General features: G+C 44.0%; 1 protein-coding gene across 1 annotated transcript in view; it reads left to right on the top strand.

Annotated features, from left to right (window-relative positions):
• The first annotated feature begins 8,382 nt into the window (after nucleotides 1–8,382).
• LOC146207772 (SEC14-like protein 3) overlaps nucleotides 8,383–13,094 on the top strand; it is a 62,623-nt gene continuing 57,911 nt past the window's right edge. Inside the window, exon 1 of the mRNA XM_084587162.1 lies at nucleotides 8,383–8,456. Coding sequence (XP_084443288.1) covers nucleotides 8,403–8,456 — 54 coding nt within the window. The 5' untranslated portion in view covers nucleotides 8,383–8,402. The remainder of the gene's footprint in view (nucleotides 8,457–13,094) is intronic.

Raw genomic sequence — 13,094 nt, forward strand, 5'->3', positions numbered from 1 at the left:
CACCTGGGGATCTTTAATGTGCGCTGACATCGCACAGCATACAACATGAAGTGTATATACCTAACAGATTACGAGCAAAAAAAAGAAAGTATATATACCTGGCAGACTTTATACTTACAGGCGGTCAGGACAAATCATGATGCTACTGGCAAAAGCCGCCAGTCGGAGCCGTTGTCACCTCGAGCGCTCAAAGAAAATAAAACGTCACTCTTGTTTTTGCTGTTCGTCCGTGGTAGCCTACAGTCAATTATAGGACACGTTGCGACAACACTTTAAAGAGCATTGGCCAAAGAGATGGTAAGTACAGGCTTTTAAAGCACTCTCTAGAGCGATATTTTCCTGCTCTTGAGGAAAACCTGTTCCCGAGAGCCAAAGTATTACTGCTCACTCGAACGTATTGTCATACACTACACGCCACTAACAACCACATTCTAGGTGATCGCTTTGCCTTAAGGTGAACAAAACTGTTTCTTGAAATGCTTTATAAGTCAACGCTACATAGCAACATATTTTTGTTATGAATCAGTGCGTCTTTTCTTAACCATGTACGTCGGCAATGGCAGCGTGCCAGCATGCACGTTGGCATATAGCTGATTGTTTTGGCCGCGTCGATGCATTTCCTAGTTCGAAGCTAAAAAGCCTTAAATTAGACCCTGTCAAGAATAGCAGGGTCTTTTTTTAGCTGTTAACACCCAGCAAACAGAAAAATACCAAGGTGCAGACAAAAAAGCTTAACCACCTGTCTGCATGAAAGAAAAATATAAACAACACATGGCGGACGGCACATGTCGAACGGCGCGTTCTTTGGCCACGCTTCAAGAATTTCGCGCGTCTCCAGAGCGGGACAAACCTTATGTTACGCGCCGCGTATAGATCAGGCAAGGCCATCGCATTACTTGGTTGTCGAAGAAAAATAAAGCAGAAAAAACCTCCCTCTAATGGTGAATACCTCGCCGGGAGTCATGCAATCACAATCCATAAGTACAGCAGTGGGTACGGCGCTCAACTACTGCTCTCAAGGATGCGGGATCGAATCCCGGCCTCGGCGGCCGCTTTTCGATGGAGGCGAAAAGCAAAGCGCCCTTGTGCTGTGCGATGTCAGTGCACGTTAAAAAACCCCAGGTGGTCGAAATTTCCGGAGTCCTCCACTACGGCGTCTCTCAGAGCTTGAGTTGCTTTGGGACGTTAAAGCCACCAAACCAAACCAAACTAAACCGAGAAACGAATGCAGAGAAATGGGGTAGTTGCGCACGTGGAATGCAGCGCGAATATGGCGCTGAAATTCTAATACCACTGCGTTCCTGGAATTGCAGTGTTGTATATGCCGCCCGTCATCTTCACTGCTACGAACGATGAGTCTACTGCCACCGCCACCATCGTCACTAATAAAATAATTTGCACTGCATGCTCTTGACAAGTAAATAATGATGTATGATTACTCTGCAACCATGCAACCTTGGTGGTATTGTGCAGTTTTTGAGCATTATGTTTGGTTTGGTTTGTGGGGTCGTACACGGGCACACGCGGGCCCACAGCACACGGGCGCCTTTGTTTTTCGCCTCCATCGAAAAGCAGCCGCCGAGGCCGGGATTCGATCCCGCATCCTTGGGAACAGTAATCGAGCGCCGTAACCTCTGCGCCACCCCAGCGGGCGTTTCGCGGTCACAAACTCTAACTACATATTGTGCCGAATTCAAGTGCTGTTCGCAGACCTGATATGAGAAATATATAACCAATATTAAGCAGGGTAAAGAAATATAGATTGGGATACAGTAACAGAATATTCCAGGGTAAAGCCATTGTACGTGTAGTAGCAGAATATGCAGCCCCAATGTAAAGTGGGTTTCGGAATATTGCGGGCATAAGGACATTGCTGCGAATGGAAGAAGCAGTTAAGCAGTTGTAATCCGTATTGAAGCTTTGTATTCAAAACTTCTTTACTGGCTTTTAGTGTCATTTATTATTGAGCTGAAATGGAATGCCAGGCATCATCAAGCGGCGATGGTTTTATTTGCCTTTAGATTTCAAATACAGCCTATCACAATGTGTTCAGAGGCATGAATTGCTTGCAAAGGTTCAGGCAGTCGCAAGGAAAGCCCCACTGCAAGGAAAATAGCGATGCTTTTCTCAGTGTGGTCTTCTGTGTGCTCAACAGCAGTTGCAAAAACAAAATAAAGATGTGTTTCGCCCGGTATTAGATCATTTTCGGCTTAATTAGTTGGCATTGCAACAGTCAGACAAGGGAGGAGGTTTTCTGGTTCAGCGCACGGATTGCTTCAACGAAAAGGCTATCAAGGTGATGGAAAGATGCTTTAGACCTGCTTCGACCATATTCACCCAGGCAAAAATAATGCAATCAGCCCGCTAAGGAGGTGCAACCGAGAATAGATAGCTAAGGCAGCGGAAAAGTGTGGTAATGTCCAGCGTCAAGCATTCTTCACGGCGAAAACCCACAAAGTGGGCTGCACCCCCTAGTGCCATTGTGACGCAAGGTTGATCCTCGCAAAAAACACTAAGTAGCTTCCTTCAGGGCCATCTGAATACCTTAACGACAACGGACCCATTCGCCCTCCGATGTTCAGCAGACTCGGTAAATGGTTAAAGAATGGACTACGTAGATGCAACGCTGCATTTGCTATCGATTTATAAAAACTTTATTATTCGATCCCCCTGATAAACTGTTTCAATGGTGCACGAAGCGAAATGAGTTCAGTAGAGATGCTCATTTTAAAACTCAAGTAAGCATGAACAAGGAGCCATGTTATTATTTTTTAACTCCTATCTTGTTATTCGGAGACCACTCTACACGAATTTAAGTACCGCGTGCTTTTTTACCAAGAAAGGGATATGATTTGGGTTGAAGCATGTAGCAGGTTCTGTGCAGTATCTTGTTAGCTGAAATGAACAACCTCAATTGCAAGTCTTTGAATAACTATCGTGTGATCCGTGTGTTTAGGACTGTTAATAAGTTTTGCATATCTATAGGGCTTTCACCAGGGGACATTGCAGATAATTCTTGCGCTACCCCGTATAAGAGCAAGCGCCGGTAGTTTTGATTACGGATTCCACAGCAGGAAGGACCTCCCACGGACGCAGCAGGAGTCCGACGCTTGCTGTGCCATGTGCGGAAGCTTCATGTGTCAACTTTATACGGCACTCTTAAGCCTGCCGAAGAGAAAGGAAGTCAATTAGTGTCATACTTGGATCAATTCCAGTTGGCTCTTCCGCATTGTCAAAAAGCCAATTATCGAACTGTATTCCAATTTGCTGCATGTCACTGAACCGTGCAGCGCTGCACCACCTGAAGCTTAGAAACATCACATATCGAAACCTGTAACTTATATACCAATAACGCTGTGAGACGTAAGAAGGTTTTTGTATCGCTATTTTAAGACTTGCTTTTAGCAGACACTCGCATGTTGAGCGCACACGACGCCAAACCTGTAATCAGGCCGTAGACATCTGCCAGGCGTTCTAGCAGCTTTCAGCCTCTTGTTTTGCATCGAGCGTGCGACAAATCGATGCGTCAGTTAAAAATAAGAACACACATTAGTTAAAACGAACTAGGATAAATTCATTGCACTGACATAGCACAAAACGTAGCAAACAACTGACCGTTCTTAACAGGTGCTCAGTACTACCAACAGTTTCCTTCTTTATTTATAACGCCGAATTCTATCCTTTTTGTTTTTGCGCGCATTTTTGAAACGAGTTGGCTTTAGGTGGTTTTGAAGCACGGTTCCACATCAGGAAGGAAACCATACCATCATAGTTGCCCTCCTAAACCAAAATAAGCATAGTAGTTTTGAATACTAATAATGCGGTCGCGAGGATCACCCTTCTGAAATTGCTTTGTTCATGTTTGTCAAATCTTAAATTGCACCAGGGGCAAGAAGACGTTGTTATTTTTATGTGAATTGGCGCACAACGGAGACAAGCTTAGAAGAAATTGCATATGGCAAGCGTCGGCGAAATAACTGTGCCTTCAACTTATGCCCTGAGGGCCTCGTTTCTTCTCGTGCCCGACAACTTTTGGGGAACAGGGCACCAAGCCAGCTAAACGCAAGGACGTAGTCCATTAACACTGAAACGTTATGTTCGGAATTTCATCGATGTTTGTTTTTGCGGGCCGCCTCACAAACCAAGCTCTGGCAGGAGGTTTGGTTTAGTTTCTGGGGTTTAAGGCTCCTATGTGTCTCAGGCTATGAGAGACGCAGTAGGGGAGGCCGTCGGAAATTTCGACAACCTAGAATTCTTTAACGTGCACTGACATAACAAAGCTTACAGGAGACTTGCTTTTCGCCTCCATCGAAAAGCAGCACCCGCAGCCGGGATTCGATCACGCATCTTTTGGTTACGCACTTGAGTACCCTAACTACTGAGCAACCGCGGCGGGGCAGGAAATAGTTGGTTGGTGACATGACGTGGCATTGATTGGTAGACCGTTTCTGCGACGTCATGAGACCACAGGTAACGGCCGAATTGGGCGGAGTTTACATATTGGGCAGCGCCTTTAATGCGAAAGCACTTATGCGGACACTATGCAGAGCTGAGCGAGAATCTTGCCAACCGTCGTTGTGCCTGCTTAGCCACTCAGATCGTGACGTCACAGGCACGTTTTCTGGCGCGAGTAAATCAGTTCATTAAGGTTAAACACCGAGATAACTTCAGTGCGAAAGCACTATTGCACATGATCACACCCAAACAAAATTTTTGTGGCTTGCACATGCCGATATCAGACAAAAACAAAAAAGAAACTGTCGAAGCGGAGCGGATAAGAACGCGCGATTTTCTCGTGGGAAAGGAGTACGGAACAATGTAGCTATCGCTATACCTATCGCCGCCGCCGATTACCGAGCCTCTGAAGCTGCAACACATTCTCGCGTTGTCAATGACAAGTCGTTGTCGTCGTCTAAATCAACTTACATCTGCGCGCAAGTTTTCTTCATGAAGTTAAAGAATATAAGTACCTAGGCCTATGGATTTCTAATAACCTCTCTTGGACCAAGCATGCCTACTATGTTTCAGCAAATGCTCTCCGAAAGCTTTTCTTCTTACGGCGCTCTCTGAAGTTAGCGACTTCTAGCACACGCCGCCTTGCCTACAACACCATTATTGGGCCAAACATAGAATATAGTTATCTGGGACCCACGTACAAAGGTAAACATAAATAAACTGGAACAAATTCAAAAGAAAGCAGTAAGGTTTATATACAACACTTACGGGCGAACGTCAGGCAGTGACCTCCTCGAAAAAAGAGGCTTATCCTCTATTCCTAACAGAAATCGCACATGTTGTTTAAAGTTTTCCTTTCAGTTAATTAATAATCATTTCAACATCTACATCTCCAATATTGTTACTTATTCCTCGGAATATCAAACTAGAAATCGTCATTCTCATTCTATAACGCCATTAAATTCCCGAGTTGATTGTTTTAAATATTCATTTTGTTTTTCCAAGGACCATCGCTGAGTGGAATAACCTCCCAGATGATGTTGTCAGACAGATATCATTGAATTCGTTTAAAAAACGCTTGAAATGATTGTCGTTGGTGAGTTTTCCGCGCTATTTTTTATGCTCTTTTGTGTGCAATTGTGATATTTGTTTGTATGTCTGTATTTTTATATTTTAACACGATGTTTCCCACCTGCTATGATTGTGTGTACAAGATCGCAATATCCATCAATTAAAAAAGAAAAGCTTTAGCAAATCGTACTCTGTTTAGCTATGCTGAAACCCGATTATTTTTGAGATTGGAATCGAACAGGGGCCTTTTGATCCCGATTCACATACGCAAATTCGGTGGCTTTGCTGTACCCCCCGCGGATATATGGAATAGCGTGGAGCAGGCGTCATACCAGGGGTACACAGAGCTGTAGCAGGAGGAGTAATCTTACTCCTGATTCTGACGTATAATCAGGACATGCACTATTTTGCTTGAGGCGCCAGTCAATGACCTCGGTTGTTAGTTTCTTGTGCAGCGAAGGGTATTTGCGACTCTCCAGTCTGAAATGTTCCAGACGACTTCCATATACCCTGGGCAGAGGAATGGAGTGGGGGTGGAGCTGATGGTCCGCCCGGTTAATTGATTCTCGCGCTAAGCCATGCGTCACCTTACTTTCCTCGAGTCGTTCGTGTATACGAAGGAAATCCCATCACACGATGATCTTGTTTGTATTCGGGGGAGCTCAGAAGAGCCGATACTCTGACCGGCACTTGTGTGAGATGACGGCACTCTAATTTCGAGCACACCTAATTTGCGTCTGGCCTAGTCATTTTCTTAATTTATAGTCCGAAATTTCCGACAATTCGGACAGTAATTTGAACTCATTTTTTTTTCAAGTATGGTATCAATAAACGTGTGTGACACCGCGGCAGACATGTGGTGTTTTTTTTATTTATTTCCAAAACGTGCCCTATCGGTTCTTCATGATTAACCTAATTACTCATTTTCTTACTCGTTGGAAGATTACGCCATTTCTATTAATATCTTCGTATATATTCCACAGTTTCCTCACAACTATTAAGAAATGCACCCCATTGTGTTCTGTGGCAGTCTTATGCAGATTAGTCTGCTTTGTTGTGTCCGCAAAGACATGTCCGTAAATATGTCATAAAAATGTCTGACTTTGGTTTGTAGAGTTTAACGTCTCAAAGCGACTCAGGCTACGAGAGACGCCGTAGTGGAGGAGTCCCGAAATTTCGGCCACCTGGGGTTCTTTAATGCGCACTGACATCGCACAGCACACGGACGCCTCTCCATTTCGTCTCCATCGAAAGCCATATTAAGCCATAGATTTACAGATTAAATGTAATTGTCCTCGGTGGCTACACCACAGCGCAGCCATCTAACCCGCTAATCTTTGCGATGCAGGCTATCGACCGCATGTTTGTCAGCCTGCTGTTGATGCTGGCATCATTTCTCCGGGTGCGACTTTGGAGTGTGTACGTGCTGCCATGCTCCAACGGCTGGACGGGAAGCTACCGCCTTCCGCTCGTCAGCTCTCCGCCCCGCATGACTGCGACAACAGAGGAGCAGTGGTGTCACCAGAGAAAGTCCAGAGAAAGTCCGGTGTCATCAGATTAAGTGTATATGGTGACACGTTCTGCACCGTCCTGCCACTGAACAAGGACCGCACCGAGGCCAACGTTACTGGCATCCGTGTGCAGTTCCGTGTCGGCCTCTTCGTCGAAGTGGACAAGTATAGGTGTACATTGGAGACGGGACTTGAGCTCCGTGAAAGCTTTTTCCTGATCGGGGCGTCAGCTGTCCGCCCCGCATGACTGCGACAACAGAGGAGCAGTGGTGTCACCAGAGAAAGTCCAGAGAAAATCTGGTGTCATCAGAGAAAGTATAGTGGTGGTCGAAAACATTTATTCGTGGCTGCATTACAGAAGAGAGAGAGAGCACTAACCTTAAGGACCAGCCCCTTAGAAATCCCGAGTCCCTAGTCCGGGACCCCCTGTGGCTTCCGTGGCAGTTTGGGCCCTAGCCAAGAGAGCTCTTGTTGCTGCGGATGTTCTTTGCTGTAAACCAATAAATAATGATAACAAGATAAAAATAATGCTAAGGAGGAGGAGGAGAGGGAAAGGAAGGCGGAAGGCAGGAATAATAATGCTAATAATTATTGTAGTGATGTTAATGATGCTTATAAATTATGATAGCAGCAAATTAAAAATAATATTATAAGAATAGAAATAAACCAGATAAAATAAAGATAAGCAGAATAAAAAGTGAGAAGTAAAAGTTGCAAAACGACGTGGCAGCGCTGATGCTTTCGTCTTTTTCCAATGAAGTTTTGTTGTGACCACTAAGTTTGTTTGTTTACCCGCTGTGGGCGCAAGCCAGCACTCAGAAACAAATTTTTGCAGCACATCGGAAGTTTAGACTATTTCATAACTATGCTCTAAAAACATTCAATAATTGCCTCAGTGTTATGTTTTCAAAAAACACTGCCCGTCAATTTTCAGTAGCAGTTTTAGCTTAGGTTCGAACGCGGAATATTCTTTAAAACAAATGCTTTAGACGTGCATCGAAAGCTCCGACCATTCCCGTCAGCATGGACTAACAGTGTCTTAAAAGATCTCACATTTACCCTACAATTAAAAGTTGTCACAGAAAACTGAACTTGTATATCCTTGACTAAAGAAACAGGAGGACACAAGCTGAAGGCATAATAGTTTGATAGCGTTCCAACTTTCGGAACTCATTCAATCGCAGCGAAATAAAAAGCAAGGCGGAAAAAATATGTGACCGCGCTTGCCGTCTTGTGCCTCGGGGCCTGTGCAATCTCCGCGCTCCCCGGGAGAGCAGCTCCCCTTCGCACTCTCGCTTCTGACGGCCGTCAACCCGAAAGCAGTCTCACTTTCCGTCCAGCAGCGGGTGGACGGAGCCAGGAGCGATGAGCGGCTACGTCGGAGACCTGTCGGCCGCGCAGCAAGCGGCGCTTGATCGGGTGAGTGACCATACGTGCGGCGCCGGCAAGTCGCACTGCAGATAAATCTTACTGCGATGAGATCTCTACTGCAGTGTCCACAGTAACGAGATACGTGCTAGCTTTCATGTTAATAAATACTCAGGTACTTAGCTAGTTGTCCGCTAATCATATTTGTCGATATGGATATGAGTAGGACCTTTGTCACTGCGGTGGTGCTCAGTGGTAATGGCGCTCGACTAGTGAGCCGGGGAACCGGGCTTCGTAGCCGGCGGCGGCGTCCGCGTTGCGATAGACACGAAGTGCGAGGAGTCCTTGTACGGCGTAGTGTCAGGCAGTGTACTGCGTAATGTCAGAGTACGTTATTGAACGTCACGTATTCTAAATTTTCCCGAACCTTCCTCGTAGGCTTTGGGAAGTTAACCGCCATAAACCACTAGAAGGCACTGCAAAGCCGACCTTCTATGGGGAGCAAATCGCTTTCGTACGGAGGATCCCTAATCGAAAATATTTTAATATTGATACGGGGCAAGAAGGTTAGCTCAAGAAACACACCGGCTAATGACTTGTGTGATTGTTCTGGCAAGCGCCAACCTTCTCTTAGCCCTAACTACCGTTGCTACAGCTTTGTCTTCCCTTCTTCTTCTTCTTCTTCTTCTTCTTCTTCTTCTTCTTCTTCTTCTTCTTCTTCTTCTTCTTCTTCTTCTTCTTCTTCTTCTTCTTCTTCTTCTTCTTCTTCTTCTTCTTCTTCTTCTTCTTCTTCTTCTTCTTCTTCTTCTTCTTCTTCTTCTTCTTCTTCTTCTTCTTCTTCTTCTTCCTCGTTATAATGGCACATACCCACAGTGGGGGATTGGCCAGAATTCGTTGTAGGTAACATAATATAGCTGATAATGTCGATTTGAGTATATCATAGATAACCTAAAAATTAGGAGTTAGTGTTACTGAAATAATTTGAAATTTTGAGGCGTTAGTAATATAAAACAATGAAAAAAGGTATAGAATTGTAAAATATTAAACTTGTGAGCGCTGTGTGTGTCTCGTCCTCCCTTTTTGTCCGTGTTTAGCTTGCGCTGTTCCCCCTTGTGTTGTGAAAATATTAAAAATAATTATAAAAAGAAAAAGAGTACAATTCAGACAGATTAGCGCTAACACGCAAATCTTCCAATACCGATATTATAATTAGGAAGTAACTCACACACCGGTTTTAGGGCATACCCTTTGACGGTTGCACCAAAGGAGAGGAGGACAGGAACTGTAAATGACAATCCTAGGCGAGCAAGAGGTATTTCTGAATAATTCCTTCTCTGAGTAGCATACCTGTGGCAGGAGAGGATGCAATGTTCAATTGTTTCCACGTCATCACATGACGCACAAAGATTCGACGGCGTGAATGCAGAGCGACATAAATAAAGATTGAGGGAAGGAATTCTACAACGCACGAGCGTTATGGAGGCCTCACATTGCCTCGAGGTACAATGTCGGATATTCCAATGGAAATTTAAATGGTTAAAATCTGTAGTCCCAAGGAGTGGCTCATGGCTCAAGAAGTTTAACGTTTGAAACCGTTCAAAACGGGATATATTTAGCAAGATAATATTAGGTGCAACATCGGCAACAGGCCCATTGAGAGCTGAATTTGCTACATAATCCGCCATTGTATTAGAAGCGATGCCAAAGTGTCCCGGAACCCACTGAAAACGTACTTCCTGTAAATGTATCGGAAGGAAAAACATCAGGGTTTGTTTCAAAAGACGCATTTTCGGGCTTTCTAATGCTGCTAAGACTGACAGGCAGTCAGAGGGTATGATTACGTGAGTAACATTACCGGGAACTTTTTGAAGGGCCAAACCAATTGCAAGCAATTCAGCAGTAAATATGGGTGTGTAATCAGGGATCCGTACAGAAAAACTCCAGTCAAGTGCTTGGGAGTAAATCCCTATTGCTGCTTTTTCATTTCGTTGTGAGGCATCTGTGAAAATAGCTACGTGTCGTGTATACTGTAATAGATAATCTTCAAGGTGTCCCTTTATTACCGTGGTAGTCAAGTGTTTTGCATTAGATGGCAACGACTGGTCAAAGCACAGTGCGGAAGTAGCTTGAACATTGCCAACGCGTCTTACTGACATAAGCGAAACTGCAATTTTGGACAGCAAGGACTGAGTAAATACAAATTGTGGTTGCTTATATTACGGCCAATGATAATCTAGAAACTGAGCTTGCTGTGTAATAAAAATGGGAGAAGCCACTCCAGACAGAGATTCCAGTGCTCGTAAAAAGGTTCGCACAGTGACCAGCTCACATCGAGAGTTCAAGTCACGTACACGGGCCTCTAAATAGAGGACTGCATTCGAAACTGTTTTGGCAACCCCAAACATAGTCGTAAAGCGCGCCTCTCCAGTAGCAACAAAGGTCGTAGTTTGTATTTAGGACTGCCCGAGAAACGAACACAGCCGAACTCCAGAATTGATCTCAAATAAGTTTTATAGAGAAACAAAAGAGTATCTCTACGCATACCGAATTTCTTACGGCTAATTCGAATCAGGTGACCAAGGACTCGCTCACCTTTCAGGTAATTACTTTTGATATGAGGCCGCCAGTCTAATTGGGAGTGGTATAATACATCCAGGTACTTTAAGGATTCAACCTTTGGGATTTGTGAACCGCAATAAGCAAGGGAGATATAAAGAGGGTGTGCCGGTGGGAAACCGAGTACTGAGGATTTTTTCACGTTGAGAATTAATTTTATATTACCGAGCCAAACTTCAAGGGCATTCAAGTAGGCTTGCAATAGCTGATATAAGAAATGAACATTTCGTGCAGAAGAGAAAAAGGCAATATCATCCGCATACATGTACACTTTTATATTTGGATGAACAGGAATATCTCTCATTAATATATTAAATAGCAATGGAGACAGCCCCAATCCCTGAGGCACGCCTCCAGTTTGGTAATAAGTTTCAGAAGTTATAGAACCTCTCGTGCAGAAAAATTTTCTATTGCTTAATTTAGCCATCCACAAATGTAAAAAGGTGACCTAATTTCGTTTATCTTATTCAATAGTATAGAGTGTTCTACACTGTCATATGCTTTGACGATATCCAAAGTGACCAATGCAGACACTTCTTTCTTCTTCATTGCTAACCTAATTCTACTCTCCAAATCTGTATGAGCCGTCCAAATGGAGCACCCTTGACGAAATCCAATTTGTGCGTCACTTAATGCATTCAGGGTCATCACATGGTTTGTGAGGCGCAGGTGAACTATGCGTTCAATAAGTTTCATTAGATTTGAAGTTAGAGAAATCGGCCGAATATTATCCAAATCAAAGCCTTTTTCGGATCTTTGAGAATTAGTATAATTTTTGCAACTTTCCAGTCTTCGGGTACCCAAGCAGTTTCCAGAGAAAAATTTACAATATTCAATACTTCCGAGTGTGGTTTTGCACTAAAGCTTTCAGCATAGCCACTGTAACACCGTCACACCCAGGAGCTGCAGGTTGCAGAGCAGCCGCTATACAATGCAATTCCAGTGGCTCAACTGAAACGAAGTCAGCACGTGGCGTAGGTCGAAGTAACGGAGCCACCGTTTGCGCTTGAAAGCGAATAGCAAGACCGTTCGCAATTTGTTCAAGTTTCTCTTTTGCTTCATTGGGTGATAACACCTCTGACCCGGTTGCATGTGGTGGAGAAGAACTTTGGTTGCGTTCCATGAACCTATATAATGCCTTCCGATTAATTGGATTAGAGAGATAAATATTCATATTAGCATTATACTCATCCTTTGCTATACGAATAGTTTTTTTAAATGAAGCCGCATAAAATTTAAAATTTATCCAATTTTGGGGACACTAGTTATGGGAAAGGCTCTTCCACGCAGCTTTTCTACGACGGAATGCTTTCTCACATTCTTCGTTCCACCATCGGCATGACATTTTGTTAGGGACAGACGATTTCACAGTGAACGCTGAACGCTCAGTGGCATATAGCAGAGAAGAGAGTGCTTGCTGAGCCCGTTCAGAATGCTGAGATGATGCTATAGAGGAAAAAGAGGAATTCACAAACTTTTTAAAGAGTTTATGGTTGACAAATGTTTGTTCACAAGTAGTTACTCTAAGGGGAGTAGATTCTATATTAAACGTAACTGGAAAGTGTTCGCTAGATGTACCACAATCCACCGTAGCCCATGATGAGACCCTTAATCTAATTGCTGCTAACGTTAAATCAATTACTGACCTAGAAGCTGCTCGCATGTAGGTTATGCCTGGACTATTACAGCAATGCACATCATTTACAGACATCCAGTTCCAAAGTCGCTGCCCACATATATCTGAACGGTAACCACAAATAACATGGTGTGAATAAAAATCGCCAGCAATAATCAGTCCGTTGGTTGAACTCAACATATTACTTAAACAAACTGTTGTACGGACACCTGTTGGGAAGTAGTCATTTGCAATAGTGACAGGAGCAGACTGTGGAATTGCGATATCAACTGCAAGCAGTTCGCAGTCTTACCGTAGAATTTTGTGTGATACCTTCGCCCGATGAATTGCTTTTGACGAAATTAATGTTAGCAAGCCGCCACACCGGCCGCTAGTGCGATCTGATCTAAAAGTTCTGAAATACTTTAGAGAAAATGGCCGATTTGGCAAAAGCCAAG

The sequence above is a fragment of the Amblyomma maculatum genome, chromosome 1 (genome assembly GCF_055883805.1).
Source record: "Amblyomma maculatum isolate TAMU_Amacu chromosome 1, ASM5588380v1, whole genome shotgun sequence".
Lineage (NCBI taxonomy): Eukaryota > Metazoa > Arthropoda > Arachnida > Ixodida > Ixodidae > Amblyomma > Amblyomma maculatum.